At 44.5% G+C, this 26153-nt stretch overlaps 1 protein-coding gene across 1 annotated transcript in view; it reads right to left on the bottom strand.

Moving 5' to 3' along the window:
* PAK5 (p21 (RAC1) activated kinase 5) overlaps window positions 1-25815 on the bottom strand; it is a 41099-nt gene extending 15284 nt beyond the window's left edge. Inside the window, exons 1-2 of the mRNA XM_050894792.1 lie at window positions 25601-25815; window positions 2008-2805 (exon numbers count right to left, since the gene is read on the bottom strand). Coding sequence (XP_050750749.1) covers window positions 2008-2805; window positions 25601-25804 — 1002 coding nt within the window. The 5' untranslated portion in view covers window positions 25805-25815. The remainder of the gene's footprint in view (window positions 1-2007; window positions 2806-25600) is intronic.
* Between the last annotated feature and the right edge of the window lie 338 nt (window positions 25816-26153).

Raw genomic sequence — 26153 nt, forward strand, 5'->3', positions numbered from 1 at the left:
CCTGCAGACTTTTTCACTGCTTACTTTTTCCCCCTTTTAATTATACTTTAAAGCCAATCTCATCTGTAAAATATCTGATTTGAGACCTGATTCTCATTGAGTAAGCCCATTTGATGAACCATTATCTTACTAATACCTCCTTGAAAAAAAGACTCTTCAGCAATCATCCAAGACAAGAAACTGCTATTCACTTCCAGGAGCTGTGGACTGGTTTGGGAATTGAAACTGCTGCATTTAACAGTGAATCATCAAGTTTCAATACACCAAGGCTGTAGGAGTGTTTTCGATGCTCTGAGGAGAGGAACAGCTCACAATGAATCTTGCACAGAGGCATCTTTTTTTTTTTATAAAAGTTGTTACTGCATTTTAATGGGATATTTTTCAAAGTGTCTGGAGTGCTTTGAGTCCTGTAAAATATACCTCTGTCTTCGCCCTATTGAATGCTGTAAAACTGGCAGCAGCAGGCGCAAGAGAGTCTATGAATTACTGGATTTGTCCTTCTCCCTTCTGAACTCTGACAAAATGATTGCTTTAAACGAAGGAAATGGCAGATAGCCCATCCCAGGCTTTCCTCACAACTTCCAGAATCCATATTTAATGCCACACTGTGGTGCACAGTTAACTACCCGCACGCATCCCTCCCACCACACCATGAGCTCGGGAAAGGCATGCAAAGAGACCTGGTAACTTTTCTACTCCCCTCAAGATGTCCCCTCAACCTCCAAAGCCCAGCTCTGTGCTTTAATGCAATGTGGAATAAAAAGGCATCGCTCTCCCTTTACTGCAGGGCACCAATTACAACTCTGCACCCCAGGATCAGCAAAGCAGCCAAAAACCTGAGCAAGCAAGACACAGGCATGCCTCCAGCATAGGGCTATCGTGGATTTGCAGAGACCTGGGACTTATTCTGGGTCTGCAGCTGGACAGGACCACATTCTCAGTGCACAGAGCCAGTAAGAAAATGCACCGTTCAGATCATCATTAAACAGCAGAGTGGATCTCGCCACCTAACAAGCTACCTACCTCAGCACACTTGGTAAGTCACAGCAACCAAAGACTGTTTCAGCCCTGGAAAAATGAGCTATCACCTCGGCGCCCGTTGCTAGGGGAACTCGGTAATGTTCAATGCAATCTACACTGAAGAAAAAACATCTCTCACAGAATATTAGATGTTTAAGCAGGTCATCATCGTAACTATGTGACTAGAAGTGTAAGAAAAGCGTTATTCTCTTAACTGAACAAATAGTTACAGCAAACTATTGCAAGTAGGGTAGGACAGCTTGTATGGGTAATATTCCTCATGTGACTTAGAAAAGGCAGAGCAGACCACAAATTTGTGCAGAGGAGCTGCTTGTAGGTATCATGGTTGAAATACTTTTTTGCACCTTAACACTTTTTTTTAACTACATCTAAACTGTCTTGGGTGAGATAAGCTGCTTTGATTTAATTTCACTGCTTAAAAACAAAGCGGAAAGGGGTAAACCCCTACTCTCATTAGCGGCAAAGAATTAAAAAAACCTTGTAATATAAATATAGCATAAATACAATATAAATATTAAAACACAGAGGGTTCAGCCTTGCACAGTAATAATTCAAATACGAAAGTATCTGATATACAAACCAGACCAGCTTCTCACCTCCCGCTGAGATCTGCACAGGCGTATGAACTCCTCACGCTACAAAAACTGCCAAAGAACTTGGGGTTATTGGGAATCCCAAGTAAAACCCCCGGAGGCTGGGCATCTCCAAACCTGCCTTTAATAAATACCTTAAACCCACTGGTCCCTGACATCTGTTTTCAGACACCCAAGTAAAGCGGGTGGGTTTTCACACCCGCCAAGCGGCAGCCACGCAGCTCCCAGGGACGTTACCGGCCGCGTTTAGCATCGCGTGCCCAAGCATGGCCCCTTGCCCTCAATTTTTTGCACGTGCTTAATTTTTTGCACTCCCCTTCTGGAGAGGTTGATCCCTGCCCTGGCAGCACTGTCACCGGGGTTGTCACGTTACCTTGGGGATGCCTGCTGCGGTTTCGGACAAGCGGGGGTAGGTGTAGGAGCTGTAGGAATGTCCTTGCTGGTGTGCTTTAAAAGCGCTTGCTCCGTAGGGCATGGCTGGCTCCTGCAGACCGGAGCCCGACCTGGACCTCTGCCTCATTGCTGGCTGAGGGCTCGCTGGGTCCACGTACGATGACTTTGGCCTCTTGTCGTAGTCGTCCTTGCCCAGGCCATGTCCCCAGTCGCCGTCGCTGTACTCCAGCCTCTCCTTGGGGCACTCGCTCTGCACTGATGCTCGGGATGGGGCATAAGGAAAGGGATCTCTATAGTCCAGGGAGGATCCACTGGGGATCCGCTGATACTCCAGCTTTAGGCCGCCGTATTCCAGCGGTTTGGGCTTTGTCTCCAGGTGTGCATGGTAATCTGGGAGGAACCTGGAGAGGTCTGACTGCAGGGGCGTCACTTCTGAATAATAGATGTCCCGGGAAGTCACCTTCATCATGTGCCCGTTCTGCTTGGCGGCATAGCTCCCTTTGTAGTACCTGTCTAACTCTTCCCCATAAAGAGTCTTGTCTCGATATTTTTCCATGACATAGTCTGTTGTAGTGTCTGACTCACTGGAGTACTGGGAATACGTGATATAACCATTTTCCTCCTGGTGCCTTGGCACATGGTTTGCATTTCCTTCATGGTGGGTGGGAGGACTTTCCTTCCGCAGGGAATTGGATCGTGTCACTGAGATATTGTCAAACTCTTCCAGCAGGCCGTTGATTGAAGTATCCTTTCGAGGCTTATTTCCTCTAACAATAGTCTGGAAATAAAAAATTGCTTTGGTTAAATACTGATTTTTGTTTAATACCTGACCAAGAAAACCACCAAAAAGAAAAAAAGTCTGTGATTCGCCCAGAAATACCCGTAGCGGTGTGTTACGTTCTTCAGTCATGTACCTCAGAATAATCCATTGCTAGAAAAAAATATCTCAATAAATACTTACAATAGGACATGCAGAAATGAATAAACAAAGAGGGGTTAAATTCGGTGTACATCATAAGCTGAGATTTGGCATGCAACCCCAAGACACTCTTAAAAAGCCCAGTTCAAGAGGTGGGTGTTCAGCAGCCAACAGCAGAGACGTTTAAAATCACTGCTTATTTTTTATTTGTTATAATTCAGTTGTCTACATCAAGGCAAACTGGTGGACTGAATCTGGTTTACAGGGTATGGATAAGCTAAACGAAAATCATTCAGCGGTCACTTCTACATGTTATTTTAACAAACTGTTGGAATGGAAAGTAGCATATAGTTTAGTAGGCCCTGGGTTTGGTTTTTTTTTTACACAATGGTATGTTCCTGTGTATCAGAATTACCACTGGGGATTGCCTCTTAGTTAACTTAGCATAAGAGACACTTGGGGAAGACGGAAAAATACTTAACTACATCTCCTTCTTACAATACACAGCATCCAGCAAACCACTGTGCACAACCATGGCTTTGGGACATCCACATCATGGATGCCATGTGGTGGCAGCGGTGGTGGCCCTGTTTGTGTCCTAATATTGCAAAGTCCTCTATAGATCCCCCAGCCATGGATGACGGGTGTGTAGGAGCACCGCAGACATGAACTTGCTCCCATTGACTGCCCACAACCCCCTGCCCATCCCTACTCCTTTCTGTCCAAAACTCTGGTGCTCCTGGTAGGATGGGAGGCAAGCAGTGCTTGGTTACAGCTCTCCTTCAAGAAAGATTGACTATTTTTAGCTAGTACCATCTGAAGACTGTAACACATGGTTGCATCCATTTTTCAGCAGTTGACTCCCATTGAGCGCCGCTTCGCATTTATAAACACCCCACAAGAATAAGATGTACAGATTAAGGGCCAGGGCCATAAATCAGCGCGGCTCTACTAAAAACACATTTGCTTTGCTGATTCACTTTGGCTAAATATCTACGGCTGTATCTTATTTAATTTGCCGAGTTTTTAAACAGAGTCACTGTGGTCACCCCCAAGGAGACGTCCCTCTGCGAGCTGCAGCCTGCCTATGTTGCATGCCGACTGTGGCCTATCAGACGCCAACCGTGGCATATCGGATGCCGACCGTGGCATCAGATGCGACTGTGGCATATCGGACACGATGGATGCCGACCGTGGCGTCCAGCCTGGCCACTGGCCTTCATTCATTGCAATGCCGACAGAGGAGGCTCCGCTCCAGGCACGGTGAGGCTGCTCAACCCCTGCTCGAAAGCACGCAAGGGCTCAAACTTTGATAAAATATGCATTTCATCACTAATGAAATCACTTTTTCACAAAATTAACAGCAATGTACTTCTCTGTTACTCAGCAAAGACAGCTGAGAAAAGCTGGGCTACAAGCAAAGCAGTCCTGACCTCATACTGATCCCTGCTCTGATTTATGTCCGTAATTACTTGCCTAGTTTGCTATTTTGAAGCTAGTGATACTGAAACAATAGGACAGCAAAAATAAGGGACAGCAAATAGATCACTCCTTTTGCCTCCAAAGCCATTCAGCAAGACGAAAGGAATTGGTTTCATTCGGCTACAGCCTCTTTGGCAGGATGACTGCACGATCATTCATATTTAATTATCACATAATAAACCAGCAACATTCGACAATGAAATGCTTATAATTGAAAACAAGATTGAAATACCCAACTGCCACCCCGCTTCCCCTGTGCAAATGCATGCCAAGGAGTAAAATGCCAATTTAATACTCTCCGCGGGACTGGCCTTCACAAAGGAGAGGTTTCCTGGAGCAACCTGTGTTGTGCCTGCACAAAAGGACCTCGGAGCCAGAGGGAGCCCCTGGGAGCAGAGTGGCCTCTTCGGTTATAAGAAAGAGGAGTTTTCCTTTTGCTCCTCCAAGCAGATGCTCTCTGGAAGCAGGATTTTTAGATACCTTCAGAAGGAAGATTTAGAAGAATGCAATTGAGGATTTATGTGTTAGGGAATTCATTGATGACAAAACCCTGCAGTTTAGGGATTTTCTGCAGACAGGTGCACGCTTGGGAGCCACCTTTTTGATTATGAGGATTTTAAAAAGTACTAATAGTAAAATGGTTGTTAGGAAATTCCGATTTTCAAAAAAAACATTTGCCACCGAAGCCCCAGTCTGATGAAGCAGTCTTGGTTAGCTCTGGGACCTCAGTGCTTGTCTCACCTCGACTGATGAAGTTAAGGACAGGGGATTAAGAACTAAAAGCCTTTTCTTTTCTCCCAGCACTTTGAGGACGACCACTGGCCAACATTGACTTGCAAGGGTGACGGCTGTAATTCCTATTTGCTTCAGGCTCCTCTCGACGAGTAAATTAAAAGGGCCAGCACAAAGGGAGGATAAAACTTACCTATCCGAGAGGCACATTTTCTACAGAATAGTCAGCGCTTTATTACTATTCATAACAATTATTAATATTATCAATTATTATAATTATTATTAATAACAACAACAACAACAATATTTCTATTTGCTTTAGCTTCTTTTTAAATTTAGCACTTCCCTTATGTGAAAGGACATATATCTTGGTGAGATGCCCCTCTGGCTAAATCAGACAGCCTATACAAGCTTGATTTTTTTCCCAAGGAAACATCTAGCGCTATTCCTATCAAAAGAACAGTAGTGTCCATAGAGTAGATAATTTAGGAAGTGTTTCACCGAGACCCTGTGAAATACGCTATACTGTCAAGTATCTTGCTATCTGAATAGAACTTAAGATGTTTATACACAAATCTGAAACACAGCGGGTGCCTCCCTGGTGGGCAGAACAATTTACTAGGCTTAAAAACCAAATTAATATCCCAAAGCAAGTATCATTCTATAAGAGTAATAATTGCTCTGTAAGGATGCCCACAGAGCATCAAAAATTAAAAAATAAAATCAAAGAAGGTGTTATAAAGAATGAAACATATGTTGTGCCATGTTAACCTGTCCTGGGAATCATTTACTACAGAGAAAGTGTGTGCCGGGGGCTCGCCAGCACCCACAGCTTTCCTGGGAAGCGCAGTATTTGCAGAAAGAAGCCAGAGATTGAGAATTGCCATAACCATGGCCCAAATTCCCAAACCCGAAAGCCTAATGTTAGCACCAGGGCCAGAAGTACCCAGGTTCAAAGGTATGACTTCAGTGAAAAGACCAAATTGCTGATGTGGGGCTTCTCGGTTTGGGAATGTAGACTCTGGTTACTGCATCACCAGGCTGTGTGCTGCATCGGTGAGCAGAGGGAAAACCTCCTGGGACTGAAATGCAACGGCAGGAATCACAAAAGATGCAAAACTCTTGCTCTAACTTAAAAGGCAAAACAAAAAACTTGAGAGAAAATGTAACAGAAAAAGGCTACACCAAAAGTGATATAAACACAGTTATCCTGGTAATTAGTGTCATAGGAACTAGACTAGTTTTTGCAATTTTAAAGGCTTTATAAACTGAAAAAAACAACTCGTGTTTCCATATAAGGAGGGAATTCTAATTTTATATATATTCTGTATCTATTTATATAGATTTTTTTTCTAAATTTTTTTAACCACTTACTGGTCTCCAGATTTTTAAACTTAAGGAATTTTTGAAGTTGCGGCAGGCAAAGTAGATAGTTAAAAGCAAAGCATTATTCGCGAAGGTTGATGGGCTAAGATTTATGAGGCCTTTGTTTCTGTCTATTGCGATCATGGAATGGAAACCTGTACAATACCCCAGCATGCATGAAAAACAGAGATCGAGCCCTACCACAGGTGCAGCTTTCACTGGGTTCACCATGGAAAGATGGCATTTGCTATAGTCGATACCCCATGTTTATTAAAGGACATTTTTCAGCGCATTGTGCAATTTAGAAGGGATCAATGTTACAACAGATGAAGGAATGCCGGTGAATTTTATGCTACCGTTACCGTCATACATTAAAATCAATGGGGCGCAATCTCTGTGAATTAAAGCGCGGTACTCTGAAGCTGTAGCTCTCATTTCATTGCCATTGCTCTCTGGACAGGTTTGGCGTTTGCTCTGGAGCCTGGTGACAGTAGACATCCTTCATGATGTTTCTGTAGCGGTCTGTCCTCTGGTGATAAGCTATAATGGATCTGTCTGTAAGAAATGCTGTCTTGCCTTGTTTCCAAAAGGAGATGAAAAACAGCTTTTGTGCTCAAATACTGTATTAACCTTGACAATAATGAAGTGGGTAATTAACTGTTTTGCCCTAATTCGACCTTGCATTTATTGTCTTTAAAACCACTACACTTTACACACTCGTTAAGAATATATCATCCTTTGTCCTCCCAGAGCTGTGTTTTCAGAAGTTGATGAGGATTTAAAATCTCTGTGATGTGCAGGGTGAAAAAAAAAGGTCTTTTAAGGAAATGTCGCCCTTATAAACAGCCAACCCAAACTCTGATTTTGTTTCTAGCTAGCTTCTCCCCTCATTTGCATTATACATAAACTAAAAGCACAGTCCATGCATATCTGAAAATCAATTTTTTCTTAAGAAAAGGTGCATAAAGCACAGCTGGTCAAAGTAATCTAACTGTAAGTGATGGACGTGTCAGTAATTTATCTTCTTGTGTTGCAAGACATTCAAAGTATTTGAAGCTGTGTTCATGACACCACATCTTACTCCTCAGCATAAGCAAATGTGAACAGCACTACACTGGGGAGAAAAAATGATCCTTGTCATCATGTCAGAAGGAAAACTCCGGCTTTCCCTGGAAGTAACAGAGTTTTATAGCTGCAGCCAAGGGTGTAAGAGGTGTCAGGGGTCTGTGGTTGATCTGTTCTCACCAGGAGAAGAGGCTGTGAGATCTCAGACCAAACAAAGTCCTTAGAGGAGCTCAAAATAGCTTGAGAACCTCAAAACTTCTGGAGATGGCCGCAAGCGTGCAGCAAAAACCTGCTTCTTCCAGCAGCCTGGGGCCAACACGAGGTGGGCTCCTTTCCCTTGTTTGTGAGGCTAAATTTTAAGTCTGAGCTGCCATCTTGAGGGCTGACACAAGGATCAGGCTCAAAGGGGAAGATGGGAGATGAGAGATAAAGACCTGCCCATGGTCTCCAATGGCTGACTTTACGTGGATAAATAAATATGCTGCCAGGGAGAAAAAGCGACGGCAGCTGAAAGCCCAGCGACTGGGGAGCTCAGCTGGGATCCAGGACAGCTGTTTTCAAGCAGGCCGGCCCACTGTTTCACTTAAGGTTTTTCTCCATTGAATATTCACTTGAGGACGAGCTCTAACCTCTGAGTCGCCTTTCCAAATGACGGTGTTGGAGCTATTCTCGCAATCCTACTGCGCTCCAGTGAATGCTTAATTACACCCGAATGCGGAAGCTTCATGAGAAAGGACTGAAAAACATTTCTGTACCTCCGTCCCCTCTTTCCCCCACCTGATGACGGCATCATGGCAGGTTGTGCTTCCCATGCTCATGGCAGAAGTGCCCAACCAATGCTGCATTGCCAACTGCAGGACATGAGCTTGTACATCAGCCTTGGACATTAGATAAAAGACCATGTTTAAAAGAAAGTGCACAAGTCCTATCTATTTTTTGGACAAAAGGGGTTTGAAGACAGAATTAAGGATTGGGTCTGCACTGAAGTCACATCCCTCTCCTCTGCATTTCCTCCCACCCAATGTAGGTGCAAGTGTCTTGGGGAATTCATTTGTACATTGCGCTTCCCAGAAGTCCCAGGGTTAGGAAGTTGGCGACTTGTCCCCTAGGTCTTGGCACAGTGACCTTAGCATTGGGTGACCTCTCCACGCAGCCGGCAGACCTGCTCCTCACCAGCGGCCACCCTAGGGCTCTCTTCCTTAGGGTGCCATCTGCTCCCACCACCGGTGTAGGGTCGTCTTTGTAACCACGTCTATGCTATGTCTGTATGGTTGTACTGCGAGGTAGGTAATCGGATGTATTTGCTGCTTTGAACTCTGAGACCTGGATCGCGCCAAAACCCAGCTTCTGACTGTGGGACCACCAAATCCTGAGATAGAATTGGAGATGATACAAAATGTGCAAGTTAGAAATAAGTGCTGCATTTGGGCAGCTGCCTCCTGACCTCGGCAGGCAATGAGCAGATAGAGCCAGACAGATGGACAGGCCAGCACCAGCGACCCCCATCAACCAAACACCTCATTTCTCCATGGTAATAGAAAACATTAACCTAAGCGGGAAGTTTAGGGCGCTTGTGCCATACAGCATTACCCTGGAAATATCCCTTTTGCAACAGAAACTCATCAGATACGTGGCGAGATACGGTGCTGGATGGGAAGGGATGTCATTTATCACTCTGCACCCTCCAGTAGTGTCCTACGGGATCTGCTCCAGTTTTGATCTACAGCCTGTCTACAAAACAGCTATTACTCAGAGTTAGTCACAAGGAATATACAACAGACAGTAAAGTATGTCAGAACATTTCTTCCTGAAGCCTGTAATTTAGAGCTTGGTTTACACCTGGAAGCCTCAGAGTTTATATCATTTCTGTTATGAATTCCTTCCCAATGCTATATATTCTTATCCTCCCCATAAAAATAATAAAAAAAAATTTAATTGTTTCTGGTATCCCACAGTTCCCTCCTAGGGGAAGGAGTTCTGCAAATTTCACCGGTGTTGCATGCCTCAGCTGGGCGAGGAGGTATGGGTCTCTGCTCCCTGGACCGAACATGCACTTTACACCACAGAGTCACCTGGCAAAACTAGGAGCATGAGACCGTGTCACCTGCCCCTTGCCATGAAGTGTCTAAGCATGCGAGCCATGATCCTGTCTCATGAATTTCTCTAATCCCTTTCTAGGAGATCCAGAAACTCCTGTTTGGGACAGCTCTTAGACAGGACCTTTCCCATGCACACGAGAAACTAAATATAAATGAAAACCCCCAAAGTAAAACTCAGCCAAGTCCACCTCTGTGGTTCTGCCAGCTGGGAGGGCAGAAGCCCCCAGACATCAGCCCAGGGGTGCTGCAGGATGTGCCATGTCTCATCACCATGAGCTGACTCAACATCACTGGATACAAAAAAGCAGGTTTTACTCTGTCCACCAGCTATCATTCAAAAAGTTTTTCACCTCCCAATGGATGCAGCAGAGTGTACAGTTTCTTTTTTGTGTTATGACAGAAGAGGCAACTGATACCCGTACCAACACCTCGCCGCAGGTAATATCGTGCTTTCCAAGGGGAGAAGGTCACTGGGTAACATCAGTTCAGAAATACCTCCCTCAGAGAGGCTCATTTACCTCTTCTGTATGAAGTCCCCTCCACCATTCTGGTTCCCTTAATATCCGACTAGAGATGCTGAGCCTGGGGGAGCATAATGCTGGGCTATCCAACGGCTGTGTTACTCCAGGACTGTGCCCTTGTCTCTCTACTAAATTCAATGGAGTAAGAAAAATAAATCATTCTCACAATTTCTCCTTTGGAGGAGGGATGGGTCCCAGAGACTCCTTCCCGTGCATCCACCTGTACAAACATATCTCCCACTCGCTTCTGCAAGTGCTACCTGACAAAATGCCGCGGCTGCCCTGGGCTGAGCTCTGCAGTGCATTTTGGTGGGGCTTGTCCATAGGGGCTGGACTGAACAGGTCAGATGAGCAGTCATCGTCAGGTTCCTGCTGCTGCAAACCAGCTACACGGAGACCCATGAAATACGCCAGTCTATGCTGCAGTCACACTTCTGAGTGCACATCGGCATCGCCCAATTTTTTTTGCTGCTGCACAGCAAAATCACTGCACAGCAGAGAGCTGAGCCTCGTAATATGCAGCCTTCAGGTGCATACCTCCAATACTATCACATTAATAAACCTGATACTGGCAACAGCACAGGATAGGAGAGAAGCTGGGAAAACGCTGGCATGGTCACGTGTTAATTATTGAAAGATGTAGATGATGATGATGATGATGATGATCTACATTGATGATGTAGAAATGAAATTTACTCAGCCTGAAAAATATCTATTACTCGATGGATCAAAATAAAGGTACAGCTAAAGGTCTGAGAAGTGTAATATGCTTAACACCACCACTAGTGCCAGCTGTTTAAAATTCTTCAAAAGTAAAATGATGGCAAACTATAAAAAAAAGGCTAACCAAAATGGCACTGTGTAATTTGTCACCCTTCCCAGCAGTTTTAAAAGTTAGTTGCCATAACAACAAGAGCAACATTTCATTATAATCACATTCATTTAGTTTTAAAATTCCACTGAGATATCTACATTATAGTAACTTTTCCTTCTTTTTTTTTTTAAAATACACAAACATGGTTGTTATATGTAATTTGAAATACTATTAGAGAATATTAAATGTCAAAAATAATTATTCTGGGTCTACTTAAAACACATCAGGTACGTGCAATTTTATATGTAATATGTATACACAGATCTCAGACACACAACAAATGAGAGTGAAATGTGAATTAAAAGTTTTAGTTTAAGTGAGAAAGTTAGTGTACTTATTACTGATGAGTTATACAAGCACTTCACAGGGAGTGGAATGGAGAAATCTCAAAACCACAGAATTTCTATTTCATAGGACTTAGAACACTTCAAAATTTTCTTTTATCCCAAGACGGAATGAAAAAGCAAAATGTCCCACAAGATGAAATTCCTCAAAAACATTAACTGTGGGAATTTTAACTGCCCTCTTAATAGTGCTGCATTTTCCTAAGGCTGATGGCAATCGTTTCAGCATGACAGCGCACAGAGTGGACCTGCTAAGGCAAAAAGCTATATCAAACACACCAAGACTGTAGTTTTTTGGCCACATTCTGGATAAAATCTGTCCATCAATGTCAAACTTTCCTATTTTGTCAAATTAACATTTTCTGGCAGGAAAAGAAAAAGATTGCTGACTCAGAAAGCCTGTGGCCAGCCCTGTTGATGAACACCAGCAGGACCAGGTATCTTATTCTCCCTCTTTCAAAGCCACGTCATCTGCCAGTGCCTCTGTGCTAGTGGAATTTTCTTTTTTTCTCCCAAGAAAGTTGTAAAGCAAATTCAGTACAATCTACTGAAGTATAGCTGTGGTCCAGCGACCACTGGTGTGGTTTCTGCACCACGCAGCATCCCGTGGTGGTTCTGGGGGAACCCTGCAGTGGCAACTGGGTTTCCAACTGGGCTTCCAACTGGGCTGACTTCAGAGGCAGCTAAAAACCACAAAGCAAAGTTGGGGATGTTTGGGCCAGATGACAGAAATCCTTCTCTCTAAGAAACACAACTCTGTTTTTTAGTCTTGTAACACCAAGACAGCAGCAGACTGGAAACTCGTGACGTGTCACAGCTCCAGGACCAAAGTTTGCTGCAGGCAGGGCTGTGTGTGACTTGAACAGGTTTACGTCCAAATAAAAATGACAGAATTAAGGGCAGTTAATATAAAGCAATGAAGCTGCAGTGTCTCTAACTGGTACCTCAGAAATCTGGGGAACTGGTTTGTGCCTGGATTACTGATGCACTACGGGAGAGACGTGGGAATGACACCTTCTGCACTACAGCTCCTCATCGTCAGCCACGACGCAGGTGCAGGGAACAGGAGATGAAGCAAGGGGTGGTGGCAATCCTGATGCCTCTTTCGGTTCTGGCATCACCACTTTCTAAGCAAAATGCATCGCAAAAATGCATCTTAAACCAGGTGTGAACTGACTGCTGCCCATCGCTTTGAACTTGGTGCAAGCACTCACATCTGCAGAGAAACTGCAGGGAGGTGAGATAACAAGAGGACCCTACAGGGGCTTGGGGCTAGCCCAAATGGCTGTAGTTTTCTGAAGCTCTCTCTGCAGCCGCAAGACAATCGTCATCAACCTTCACGTTGTATCAGCCAGTTGTCCTTACATCTAATATTTGCAGCCTAGACTGTTATTTTTCCGGGTTTTTATGTGGGGGAGTTGTGAGGAAAATAAAAACCCACTTTTCTCAACAAAGGCACGAGAAATCGCAAGAATTAAACAAACACTCAACCACCACCTCCCCAAATACTTCAGCTTTGATAACCTACCGCTACGTTTCACGGGACCCGTGGGTCTCCCACGCGGTGTCGACGCTGAGGCACCCGCCAACACTGCTTCTGTGGCGCAGAGTTAGTATTTTACATCTACACGTGATTAGTGCTGGGAACTGGTGGGGCACAACATCGTGTGAGTCTTCCCAGGGCTAATATGCATTTAAAAAAAAAGTCTTTCTACAACCGAGGTGCATGACACCATTGCAGATTTTATTCTAGGGGCCAGAAAGGCGTTGGTGTGGGATTTTCACGGGGAGAGGAGCCCCACAGTAGGGTGGGTGGTGTAAAAGACAGTGCCCCATCATTTCAGTCTCGCTCACCGCCATGTATGTTTATTGCAATGACCACCGCAGTACAGGGGTACTGACTGCCGCCACGGAGACTACAGTTTGCTCTCGACCAACAACGCCAATTAAAAAAGCCTGAAGAGAGGGACAGTCTAATTCATAAAGCCGCATCACAGTGTAAACCGTCTTTGTAGCTCAGATGACATTTCCCCGAATGAGGTTCCTCTCGTGCCCTAAACATGCCCATTAACAAATGCAAGGTTGATGGAGCATTAACCCAATTAATGATCCCAGCACTTTTTTGTCAGTGAAAGATTTCTGGCTGTGGCTTGATTGAGCTTTCTGAAATACTTAAGCAAATTCCAGTGTGATAAAATTTTATGCTAGGGAAGTACTTGCCTTCATCTGACAGCTCTGGCAGTGGGGCACTTGCTTAGGAGGGCAGAGGCTCTTGGGTCACTCTGCTGTGGTTGTGGTCATCTCCCCGCTTTTAATTAAAATGAGGATTTTGACAGTCTAATAATTTAGAAGAAACAATTTAAACTGTATTACTTTTTGCTGTGATTTACCACAGCGAAGGAGGCTTTATATACGGCAGATGCTTGAAGACAAAGTCAACATTTCTGTTTCAGAGCATACAGAGGCCAGCTCGAGAAGCTCCTTGTGCTCTGCAAGCCATGGCACAGGGTTGTGAATTACCTTCCCACTTCATAAATCATCAGGCAAAGGCAGCGAGCGGAAGAAGATGCTGATGAGTGCCTCAGTCCCAAGCACCATGCAGCCGGCGTTTCGCAGATCGATGGGGCTCGTCTCCTATCAGCCCAGCAAAGTACTGCTCAGGGTCGAGACAGTCACTGCAATCACAGCCCTGTGTATTTGGGATTAACACACCGAGGAAGGGCGGGATGATGTCTGCGGTGTGCTGGCCATGCTGGCAGGGAAGGGACTGTCAAGGTACAGCAGAAGAAATCACCCTGCAGCCGGTGCCGTGCCAAAAAATGCCTCAGTCCCATGGCCTTAAAAACAGCGAGGAAGTCTCACTTCACTAAAATTGTGCGTTCCTGGCCACACACATGTAAGGTGTGCTTTTTAATCTGATTGATGTCTCTCAATATTATGGGCTCCTTCATCTTCTCCTGAAAGCTCACTCTTCGATTTCAGGGAATTCAGGAATTTGTATTAGCAAATTAAAAACACAAAATAATTTCATATGCATTGTAAATTGCAGTATTCTTTCTTTCAAGGAAGTATGTTAGTTTTCCTTTTCAAAGACAGCTATTAAATGGGAAGTGCAGCAATAGGAATGCCCTAAGTAAGTGGTACTAACTCCCACTGAGTGATTTGCACCTGTAAACGTGGACATAGAGCAAAGAGTGCCCCTGCACAGAAATCTAATGGTTAGGTCAAATTTACAAGGCAGATGAGAGGAAAGACATGAGGAGCTTCCTGTGCTGGTGTTTTAATTATTCGCTCTTGTAAATGAGAAGTGCAAATCAAACATCTTCTCGGCAGGAACAAACCGAGGCAGAAGATTTCAGAGGATGCTCTGCAGCAGACTAACTTGCAGGGGCGATGCCCGGCACAGCAGCACAATATCTCATTTACAAGAAACTGCTGAAACATTTCTAGGGTAATCTCAATTTGATTCGATTTGCTGGGCTGCGCTGCTGCCAAGTGCACTCTGTCCCCAGCGGCAGATTGGTCCTGACACGCTTAATAAATTAATCTGCCCGACAAAGTGCTGCTCCCTTCCCTTCCTCCAACCCCCCCGGACAGCACGGAAAGTCGGGAAGAAGGAGAAGGGCCATGCAGCCGCTGCTGATAAGAGAGAAATGGGGCTGCTCCCCCCAGCCCAGGGTGTGGGATGGGAGTCAGACCCGATTTCCTGCCCCAGAGCGTTTTCCCAGGGTGGTTCACAAAAGTCAGCGTGTTTAAACCAGTTTTCTATGCCTACATATCCCAACGCTCCTGGAAAATGCTACTTCATATGGAAGTGTAAGTCTTAGCAGTAAGCATCTTACTTGATGGAGCACTTGCGCTGTGCTCGGTGAGAATTATTAAATGCAAACTAGGACACAAATAGCAATTACTGTTTTTGTTCAGACTACAAAACAGTAAAATTCAGTAAAATTCAATCTCTTGCTATTCTTTTAACTGTGTGATCTTGATAGGTAACTAAAGCCTGTTGGATCTGATCTTGGCAATTAAAAAGCAGAAATGCTGATCCTAAATACTTCTCTTCTGTTCACTTTTCTCTCTCCAAAGACCTGTATCTGAAATGCCCTTTTTTTTCTGGCCCGCACAGTTCATCCCACAGACAACAGAAAAGGCATTTAAAAGTCTCTGCAGGCAAGTCAGCGTTGTTCCTCCGTAATACATAGCACTTGTCTAGTGTAATTGGATCCTGCGTGAAGGGGAAGACAAGAAAGAAAGAGTAGCAAAGTGCTTTCAAATTCCTAAAGAGCCACCAAAGCCCAGATCTAATCATATCAGAGTAGGAGATAGAAAAAAACACCCGGAGCTTTGGCTCCACAGGTAAGTAAGTGAGCTGTTTGGCAGCATTATTTTCCCCCTGATCCTACTACTCTTTTTGAGCTAAACTGTGCTGGGATTGAATAAACTTGGCTGTTTGGTTATAATATAGAATATAATACAATGGGACTATAACCAGTACGGTTTCTGTTCTGGACTACAATGGAGCAAAACAAGTTCATTAGTAGACCTAGGAACAAATATATCATGGAGATGTGCAGAATGTGTAGTTACTGAATGATTATTGTCATTGCATGGTTAAATGGAAATGGAAGTAGCAAACACTGCTCTAGTGCCGACGTGGAGTGCAAATGCTGCGTGACCGATTTTATATGGAAATCCCCTCCACAGACCTGTTATGAAGTGGGCTAAAACGTCTACCTTGAACAAATGTCATCAGGATGCCCAAGCAGATTTCTCCTTACTTCTGCTGTCTGGGTCCACTTTTGACATGCAAGGAGATGAACTTCCAGAGATTTCTTGCTGCCACCTAGTGTTTCTCACGGCCGGCCACTGATGAAATGAGCAGAGATTTTCTAACATCAACACAACTTTATATCTGAGGGACTTCAGCAGCACTATTGGAAGTTCAGCCAGTCCATGGAAATAAGAAGTCTCCCAGGGTGTTGTACTCCATCAGCCTTCTCAGCTGAGCCAAGCGAGAGCTTGCCGGACTATTTGACTGAAGCTTGGTAGAACACATTCAGCCTTTCCACAGGTTTACTGGGGAAAGCATTTACTGCTTACGCTTTCCCATTTATTTTGACGCTTTGCTCCGGGGGATCACTGCCATGGTACAGAAACCAGAAGGACCCTCCCACCGCAGCAGCCGTCTTGAAGCATCACCTCCACCTGCCTGGTCCTTCACGGGCCCGAGCCTTGCTTCTGGCCTCAGAGATCTTATGGGTCAGTGCAGGGAAAGTTTTGGAGGCAAAAACTTGGCTAAATGAATGAGAAGGAAACAACAGCCATGTTAGCAGCAATGGAGCCAGAGCCCTCCACCTCCAGGCAGCAAGCTGGGAGCATGGCTCATTTGTCAGGGCAGGCAAGCCAGCAAGAGAAGTTACTGGAACAGTTTCCTATAAATTTGTCTTCAGGGACTAACTTCCACGTTAAAAAAAGAACCTGATTACGAGTGTCCTTGCTCAGGATCTAATTCCTGGCTCGTTTCAGGTTATACAGCGCTACCTGCGGAGTACTCCCAGTCTGGTATTCCCAGAGGAGACCAGATTCAATTTCTGAAATGCTGACACTGAGAGTTTGCCCCTTTTATGTGTAGACCTACAGGTTAACGTGTTTTTTGAGCTCTAAAGCAGGCTAGTCTGCCTCGGCAGATGTAGACTGTGAACTCTAAATTTGCTTTCACTCTTTACTTAGCGTATTGCAAAGTTCTGCTTACCCATGTAAGCCCTCATTAATAGAACTAAAGCTTGCCCTTGCAAGATTCCTCTGATGCTAATATTACTTAAAATCACAATGCTGATGCAAACAGCATTTAAAAACATTCTTTTACTAATCATATTAGAGAAAACTACTTTTACCCACAGAAGTCTGTAATCCATATTATTGTCTATTATTGCTGCAGGCCCAGGTAAAGTAACTCCTTTCTCATGTGAGCAGACCAATTCAAATCAATGCCAACTGTTGCACGAACAAAGCTTACTCAGATGACGAAGGATTTCTGAACAACATCGTTAGATCTCCACCCTGCAGACAGCAAACTCTGACACTACTCCTGGGAGGAGCTCAATGGGCTCAGCGGGACTACGCAGGTGTAGGTGCAAGCCTGTCTCCAAGTGTCTGCAGGAGTAGGGTATTGGTAGCGCAAGCTCCTTTGGGGATGTGAGGGACCTTTTAAATGAGGGACATGATCAGCAGGTAACCGATCGTCACTCCTCCAAGGCAGAGGGGCAAAACGATGCACTTAAAGCCCCAGTGCAGTGCTGAACTTGTCTACACGGTCCAACGTGGACCAAAGCATCGTTCCTTACCCAGCGCTATCTGCGTTAGCTAGAGGGACCACCTCTGAAAACCACGTTTCTGCAGGCATTACTCCTGGGTCATTTGAGCACATTTAAAGGACCGAAATAAGTTGGAATGTGAAAAACTTGTTTTGCCACTTACAGTATTTATTCTGTGTGCTAGGAGAGATTTCTTTACTGGCAACCTCAGTGTTTCTCTGGGATAGCCAGGTCCTGCTTCTAAACCCTGACGCGGGTGTCTACAATTCAGGTGCAAGCAGACCCTCCAAACATACCTGGCTGAACCTGAGGGGTTTGTTATGAGGGACAAATATCTTGGTCAGAAAAATTATGTGAATAATTGATTTTCTGGTTCATTAGTTGAACTGAGAAACTGAGGAACATTTTGTGTTTTGAGTCAATCTGAAATGATAATCATGCTGTTTTTGCTTCTTCAAATAAGGCTCTAGAAAAACAACTTCAAGTCAGGCTGGATGAAGTGCTTCAATAGCGTGAAACGCAGTGGTATGAAAATGAAAGAGCTGCTGCTAAAAAGCCGATCAGGAACTTTGCTGTTCAGAAAGCCAGAAACTCAAAACTATAAAGAAGAACTGAGAATGCATCAGTTAAAAGCACCATGGGAAGAGGTGCTTCCTTAGAATAGAATAGAATAGACTATTTCAGTTGGAAGGGACCTACAATGATCATTTAGTCCAACTGCCTGACCAACTCAGGGCTGACCAAGTTAAAGCATGTTATTAAGGGCATTGTCCAAATGCCTCTTAAACAGTGACAGGCTTGGCTTCATTTTATGATGACTCTAGGTTGCCAGTGTGACACGGTAGTAAAAAAATCCGTGTACCAGTTAATGTACTTTTGGTAGAGATGAAGATGTACTAATGTCACTGAATGTATGTGGATATGGGTATGGAGAAGACCTGAGGAGGGTGCAAGGAAAGGAGAAACTAGTATTACTGGAGCAATAGCACTCCTCTCCCTTAACTTTTGTCCTCGGGCAGTTTTTTACCTCAACTGATGTCCCTGCCCAGGGTCCCTTGGCGGAGAGGGACAGGCAGCTCCCGCCCCGGTGGTGCCAGAAGACAAGTTGCTGTAACATCCCTGCTCTGGGCTGCTTCCTGGGGCACATCCAAGGCTGCTTTGATCTTTGAAACAAAAATATTTAAATATTTTGGCAGAAAAACCTGAAACAATTTCTGATCTCCAAAATGTATCCTCTTCCAGCTGACGCTCTTTACAGTGAAACTGCATTTTCCATAAAATGAACTACTCATCTGAAAAATTTCTTCCTATTCTTTTACTCAGGCATTTTCTCTCTTGTTGAACTCAACTTCACAGGCAGCAGCAATATTCTTCTAAAGGACTTATGTAAAAACCTATAATTTTCTGAAATCAGACAATCAGAAATAAACCCGAAAGTTTCCTCTGTACAATGCAGTACGTATGAGAACATATTAACCTAGTGATATAAATTATAAAAAACTTCTGAGCTGTGTGCTTCTTGCATTTATTCGTACTGTGGCTGATTTTTATTTGTACAATGATAGATTTCCTGCAAGATTACACAAAATTGGCAACTTGGCTCTTCTCACACCAAGCAAATGTCACAGTAAGGCACAACCATGGACACTAGGTGGCATATTTGTATTGTGTCTGTACAGGGGGGTAGAGAGATTAACTGAAGTAGTAGTGTCACTTAAAAACGTGGTAAATCAAATAGCCCTCAAGAGTGAAGCATTATCCTTTTGAAGGAAAAGGTTCTACTTAAATATGTTGCTGTAGTTTCTTCTGGGACTGTGTAGCATCAAACGCATTCCTGTTTAGTGATCAAAATAAATTGAAAGTGGGGCTGCCTTACAGGACAATTGCAAATCTGACCACAATCACTTGTAGATGAAGATAATCACAGAAGAACTCAGGCTGGAAGGGACCTCAGCAGGCCATCCAGTCCAACCTCCTGCTCAGAGCAGGGCTAACGTCAAAGTCCAGTCAGGCTGCTAAGGGCACTGTCCATCAAATTTTGCCCTCTCCAAAGGCTGAGATTCCCACAGTCCCTCCAGGCTGCTGTCCCACTGCTCAACCACACTTGCTGGCAAAACATTTTCCTTCCACCCAGAATTTCCTATGCTGCAAGGTGTTGGCTCTTGCCCTTTTTGGAGACACCCCCTCCACCTTCTCCCGGCTGAGCACGTGCCAGGCCCAGCATGCGACTGCAAAGCATGTGATTAGGAAACGTGAGTTATTCAGCATGAATTTTCATGATGTGGTTACAAGGAAGGCCCACGAGATGTCAGCAGCCTTCCAGGTCCTGTCCCGGCAAGAGCAGCACCATGGGTCCACGGCATCCTGGTGGGGTAGGAGTCAACCTTCTTCAAGCAAGAAGTTCAGACTGTCCCATCTACAGAGGTACCATGGGAGGAATAACTAAAAAGAAGGTCCTATCAAGAAGGAGAGGTAAACATTTGGGAGGGCAAGGAAGAGAGGTCAGGACAACCACCGCTTTGTCCACCTGCCCCCCAGCAGCAGGCAAAGCCTTTGAGCAGCTCTGTATTTCTAAATCCCCCTTTTCCTGATCAGGCATTTCCCCTGTGCAATTCCACGCGGGGGGAGAGGGCTGAGGGTTATCTAATGAGAGCTGGACATTTCTGACTGCTCAAGCCCGGACAAGGACCCCTGCTCACCTCCCCTCTTTGAGGTCTTCGGCCACTCACCACCGCTGTGCACAGCTCTGTGCAAATGCTCAGTGTCCTCCATCTAAGCAAGGAAAGCATATAAACGTAGGAAAAAAATGACACCTTAAACAAGGCTTGAATTTCATTGCTGGAAATACTCTAAGAGGCCAAATAGGATGGGGAAGAGAAATACCTGCTTTTCCTTCTGTCAACATGCACAGTAAACAGAAGCTTTGATTTTCATGTCAGAGCTATTAAAAGGGCCACAACTAGTAACTAATTTTCTGATTATTTTTTGCCTGTCCAATAGAGAGGCTGAAATATAGCAGTAGAAGCTTAGAAAGGTTTTAAAGATTACAGTTAACTTGCCAGTATCGGGGTCAATGTTTGAGAGGTGCAAGTGAGAAAAACTAAAACTAATAAAACAAAACATATAGATTAGACCACTGAAACATGAGGATGAAAGAGAGAGAAAAGCCAGTGACCCTGTGGTCTGAACCCTACAGAAATTCTCTGCCCTGCAACACCCACGCATTGCAGGACATGAGGTAAATGAACTGCCGCAGGTTAATGGCACAATTAACGTGCATCTCAAATTAATGCGCATCTCAGCCCAGCTGTGGGGCACTCAAGGGCATTTTGGTGAAGCGATGGAAAGGACAATGTTTTCTCTACTTTTAAGGCAGCTCAACCCACACGGCACAGAAGAGGCTCGTTCCATTTTGCTGACAATACAGCATCGATGTCAAGCTGAGGATCTCGCTCTGCCTTTGGTGGCTGAACACTGACCCCTCCATATCGCCAAGCTGTGCTAATGCTCATCTCAGTACATGTCAGATACCACAGGGCAGTGAAAGGCCTCATCCCCTTACACCTTGTGTTTTTGAGGGAAGAAAATGGGGCAGAAAATTCAGGAAACGTGAAATTCCACCACATGAGCATGGTTGGATTTATTGCAACATGCTCAGCGGAGAAGGACATGCGGAGGTCCCAGCAGGAAGGATTCAGTCCTCTTGATGCCTCTATATATTTGGCCACCCAAATACTCACAGCCATGTCCCTCCTTACTCAGGGACAAGCCCACCACCATGTCATCCTCAAGTTGGGTACCTTGATCTTGCTGACAGTGTGGATGGGTGAGACTACCCAAAGCATCAACATAAGCAAAGTGATGGAGGCTTCACGCATGTACCAGCAGAGACAATAACCCCAGCGTGGTGTTTTTTTCAGAAACAAATGGCATTTTTTCCTCCAGTAACTTGACAGTGAGGATGCTCAGCTGTTCACTGCACTGGGAAACATAAGAAGGGATTTTAACAAGTCTTCAGTGCCGTCCTGCTCCCACTGACAGCAGCAGACATTCAAGCATCTTAACAGAGCATCTTTACAAAGCCAATGCTAAGCTCTTGGCAAAAATCCGCAAAATAAGGGTTCTGGTGTTTGTTTTCCTAGTATTTTGAGCACAGTGGAGAAATCATGAAGAGTGAGTTTTGCTGCCTAAGGACAATGCATTTGCTTAGTTATTGATTCTGAAGCTTTCCAAAAATCAAAGGGTGGCAAGAAATTGAAGCTCCTGTGTAGTGTAACAGTGATGACAGGCCATGCATATTGTGTGCTGAGGGCAAACATGCAAACCATGAGCTCCAGGTACACACGGGACAACAACAAAGTACTGAAGCAAGAGGACCGAGAGGCATCAGGATCTCAGACTTCATGAGGCCTATTTTAAGTACAGGAAGACACAGATGGTTCACATTTTTCATGCAGAGATGTTTTCAGTGAAAAATCAGCCCTTTTTCAAACCCCCCTGTCTTCACACCCCAAATGTATCAAGATCACTGTCACTTTCTATTTTTCATGAAATTTTCTGCTGCATTTTACTGACTCGTGTTAGCATCTGAAACACACAATACTCTGCTGATATCTGGGTCACCCACACCGAGAAGGGGAATCCCATTATTGTCTCTCCTCATACTTGAAATGAATGAATTTGTACAGTCAGCTCAGGTTTGGATTCAAATGCTGATATTACCATGACAAGCTGCCGCCACCCGCGTGCAAAAGCACTACAAGCCTTTCATCCCAGCCAACGCAGAGGCACAGCGATGACATCCCCCAGGATATTTGGGAGCCCAGGGCGCTGCCTCTTTTTGTCATTGCTGCTGCTGCCGCCTTTGAATATAGATGTAGCAGTGAGAATACTTATCATTTATTGGTTTTACCCAAAGGGATACACTATGTATGACCAGATCTTACCTGGTTTGCAGACTGAGAAACAAGCAAACACCACTAACTGGGAAAGCTGCCAAACCTACAGAAGTCAAGAAAAAGTCTTTCCCTTCCTCTGCTTCAGCTTTGGGTGAAGCCCAAAGCAAGCAAACACCAGTTCTGTCTCAAAAACAAGAAATCGTGCTCTCAGAGTCTACCTCTATGACCTGCGCTACTCTTCAGGCACAAAGGAGCACCTATTAGCAGGAACACTTCTGCCTCACACCATACAGGTAGTCAATACTGAAGTAATTAAACAGAGAATAAATTTAGGAGTGCAGAATAGCGGAGTTACAGAGCTGCTGTATGACCTGAAACCACGGCATGAACTAACTCTGGCCAAATGCCTCAGCCTGACTTACTACTGTGACTCAGGACACAATTATGAATCTTCTTCTGCTACACCTCAGTGCATTCACAAGTGCATTAATTAAACTATCAACTGCTGGAAGGAAAAGAGGAAAGTTGTAAACAATATTGAGATCTCAGAACCTTTGGTTCCTATCTTCACAAACTGCAAGTGTATCTTAAATCTTCAGTTCTCACTGAAGTTACGAAATCCTCAGTGCCTAAATAACCTTTCAACAGAACTAAAGGTGCTGGTGCATGTGCATACATAAAAAATTCATCTAAATTAAATGATTATGCTGACCTAGTTTAGCAACATTAAATATTCTTAGTTTTAAAGTGGCCACAACTCAGTTTCTCTCCATACGTTAAGTTATATCAAAACAAGGCATGTTATTTCTTTATAAATATACCATAAAATGATATCTTGCAATAGAGTTAAAAGCAAATTCTCAGATGACAGTCAACACCTCTAAGTTGCTATTAAAACTAATCTGGTTTTTCTGGTACTATTATGGAGGCCCATTTCAATAGGCTGTAACTGAGTCTCAGACAGGGAAAGTAACTGGAGCGTGAAGGCACAATTTCTTGAACCCTTCAGTCTTAACCCCATTTCCTCGTCTAACTATACCTTCAGAGTGGTGGCATGCATTTAACTGCAATTTGGGTAATCTGCTTCCAAATTCACATCTTCCATCTACGCAGAAAACCGTTCCTGCGGGTCCCTCTGCAGATGGGCTTGTTTGTGCTCAGCCCCACGGCCACTGCCGAGATGGGGACCAGGTTGCGGGCATCCTGTCCCCAGGACACGCATCCTGGGAAGATGTCGTGGGATGCACGGCTGCATCAAGGACCACCACAGCCCAAGGCTACACTGGAAGAACAAGCTCGGCTTGGGAGCTGCATTTTGGCTCCTGGCGCCAGCCCTTTCCTGGCACAGGATGGTTTAGTTCAGAAGTGCATCCCTGGTATATGCGCATATATAGTCCTCTGATATATAGACATACGTAGACCTCTGATATACAGACAGAAAACCAAGACTTGACAATTTCTTGGAAACAACTGACATTGATTTTCTCCACTTCCAAATATGGCAATTACTCATTTGGGGCTTGATCCTTCACACCCCAAAGTGAGTACTGCTTCAATGGGACTCTGCACATGAACCAAGCTATGCATACGTCCATTTGCAGGCCCAGACCCAGAGTCATATTGCCTGCATGGTGCTGAGAAAGCTAATACATTTTAAAACTTTTTAAGCTTAATGGATTTACAGCTCCAGAACTGGAGAAAAGAGATGGTAATGCTGCAAGATAGTAAAGTGATTTTTTTTTCATTTTAAAACATCTTTATGCATTCATGTCAAAACACCAGGGATATTTTGGTGTTAAGAAGGGCTGTGGAACAAAGTTGCTCTCCTCCCCCAGCAGGAAAAGGTTTGCCTACTTTTTTCCTCATTATTCTGGGCCTCTATTATACAGTGAGATATTTTATGACAGAAGAAAATCATGACTTTGGTTTTATCCCCCTTGTCCTGTAGCAACACCCAGCAGTCCTGATCAGCAAGTGATGAGTGTCTGTCCTGGTTTCGACGACAGTGTCGAAAAACCACGACAGTGTCCTTCAGGAGCAGGCAGTAAACGTAAATTTAGCAAAGAGCACTTATCAAATATAAATACAGGGTCTGCGCTCTCAGGATTATCTGATTTTCTCTTGCTGCAGAAAAATCCACATGAAAATGAAATCCTAAATTTATTTTGCAGCTGCATGATAGCGAGATGTACATGGCCAGCAGGGTATAGGCTACCATCAGCACACAGGTGTGATTTACTGGGATGTTAGGGTTTGCAATCCCAGAAACACTGCTAAATCAAGGGAAATTTGTCTACCAGAATCCTGAGCCTCTAAGGACAAGGATCCCAGAACTGCGCTGGTGCTCTGTCCAGTGCTGCTCTACCCTCTGAGCCATGTTTTTTCCCCAGCTGTCCAGCTTGAACCTCCCAAGCCACAACCTGGGGCTGTTTCCCCTCATTTTACCACCCAGCAAGAAGCTCAGCTCCATCACCTGCGTTACCCTCTCCGGGTAGCGGCGGGTGGCAATGAGATCCCTCCCTGAGCTCCTTGCCCAACTGAACAAGCAATTTAATTTTTTTCTTTTGGTGTACTTTTCCCTCTCTCCCTTGCTCCAAACTGCCTTTGCCTAAAGCACCGTTCTTAAATTAATTACCAAGGAACTTCATGCTGCAGAGGAGCATCCTTTTGGGCCTCCACCGCGACTTGGGGCTTTTTCTTCTGCAGCCCAGGAGCGTGAAGGCACAGCCCCTGCAAGACCTGTGACTCATGCTCTTCTGGGACATGCGTACAATTTTTATACATATAACAATTTTTCCTTGCAGCCCTAGTATTAAATATTTGGATTTGCAGCTCTCTCTGTACTTGCACACTCCCCAGCCATGCCTGCCTCCCAGGACAGCCACTATTGGTATTACTTCATTAAGATTACATGCAATTAAAGGTAGGTTAGGAAAGTCAAAGGTGACTTTGCACGATACCTTCATAGGCGCGAGCTGGATGGGAGTGATGCATGACGGATCCACCATAGGCTTTGGCCTGTTCGCCGTGTCCGCCAGCAAGCTGTGCCACTGCTGAGGTAGTCCCGTGAACTTCTGCTCCCGGTGGTCAAAGCCAGTGTGAACCCGATGTTCGAAGTTAGAGGGCCCAGAAATTTCAAGCCTTTTCTTCTTCTTTCCGAACATGGTGGAAAAATCTGGAGAAGTCGTAGGGAAACAGGAAAGAAAAGAAAAAACCAAACATCTTTATGCTTTGTTGCAACCTAGAGCCATTCTCTCCACTGCATAGATAATTTTAGTAGATGTTATTAGTCAAATACCTACATGAACATTACTCCACACATACCATCTTTGAGATCTATGCAAAGAAAGCACTTATCTGACCTCCTCTCCCAGGATCTGAGATTTTAGGAAATTAACCCAGTCTCTAATCTATGCATGTTCATAATACCTTATGAAACAAGTAAATGCCTCTATTCCCAGGAGAGAAAGCCCCAGGTCCTACTTTCTACTCCTCTCTCTGCTGATCTGCTCA

The sequence above is a fragment of the Gymnogyps californianus genome, chromosome 3 (assembly GCF_018139145.2).
Source record: "Gymnogyps californianus isolate 813 chromosome 3, ASM1813914v2, whole genome shotgun sequence".
Lineage (NCBI taxonomy): Eukaryota > Metazoa > Chordata > Aves > Accipitriformes > Cathartidae > Gymnogyps > Gymnogyps californianus.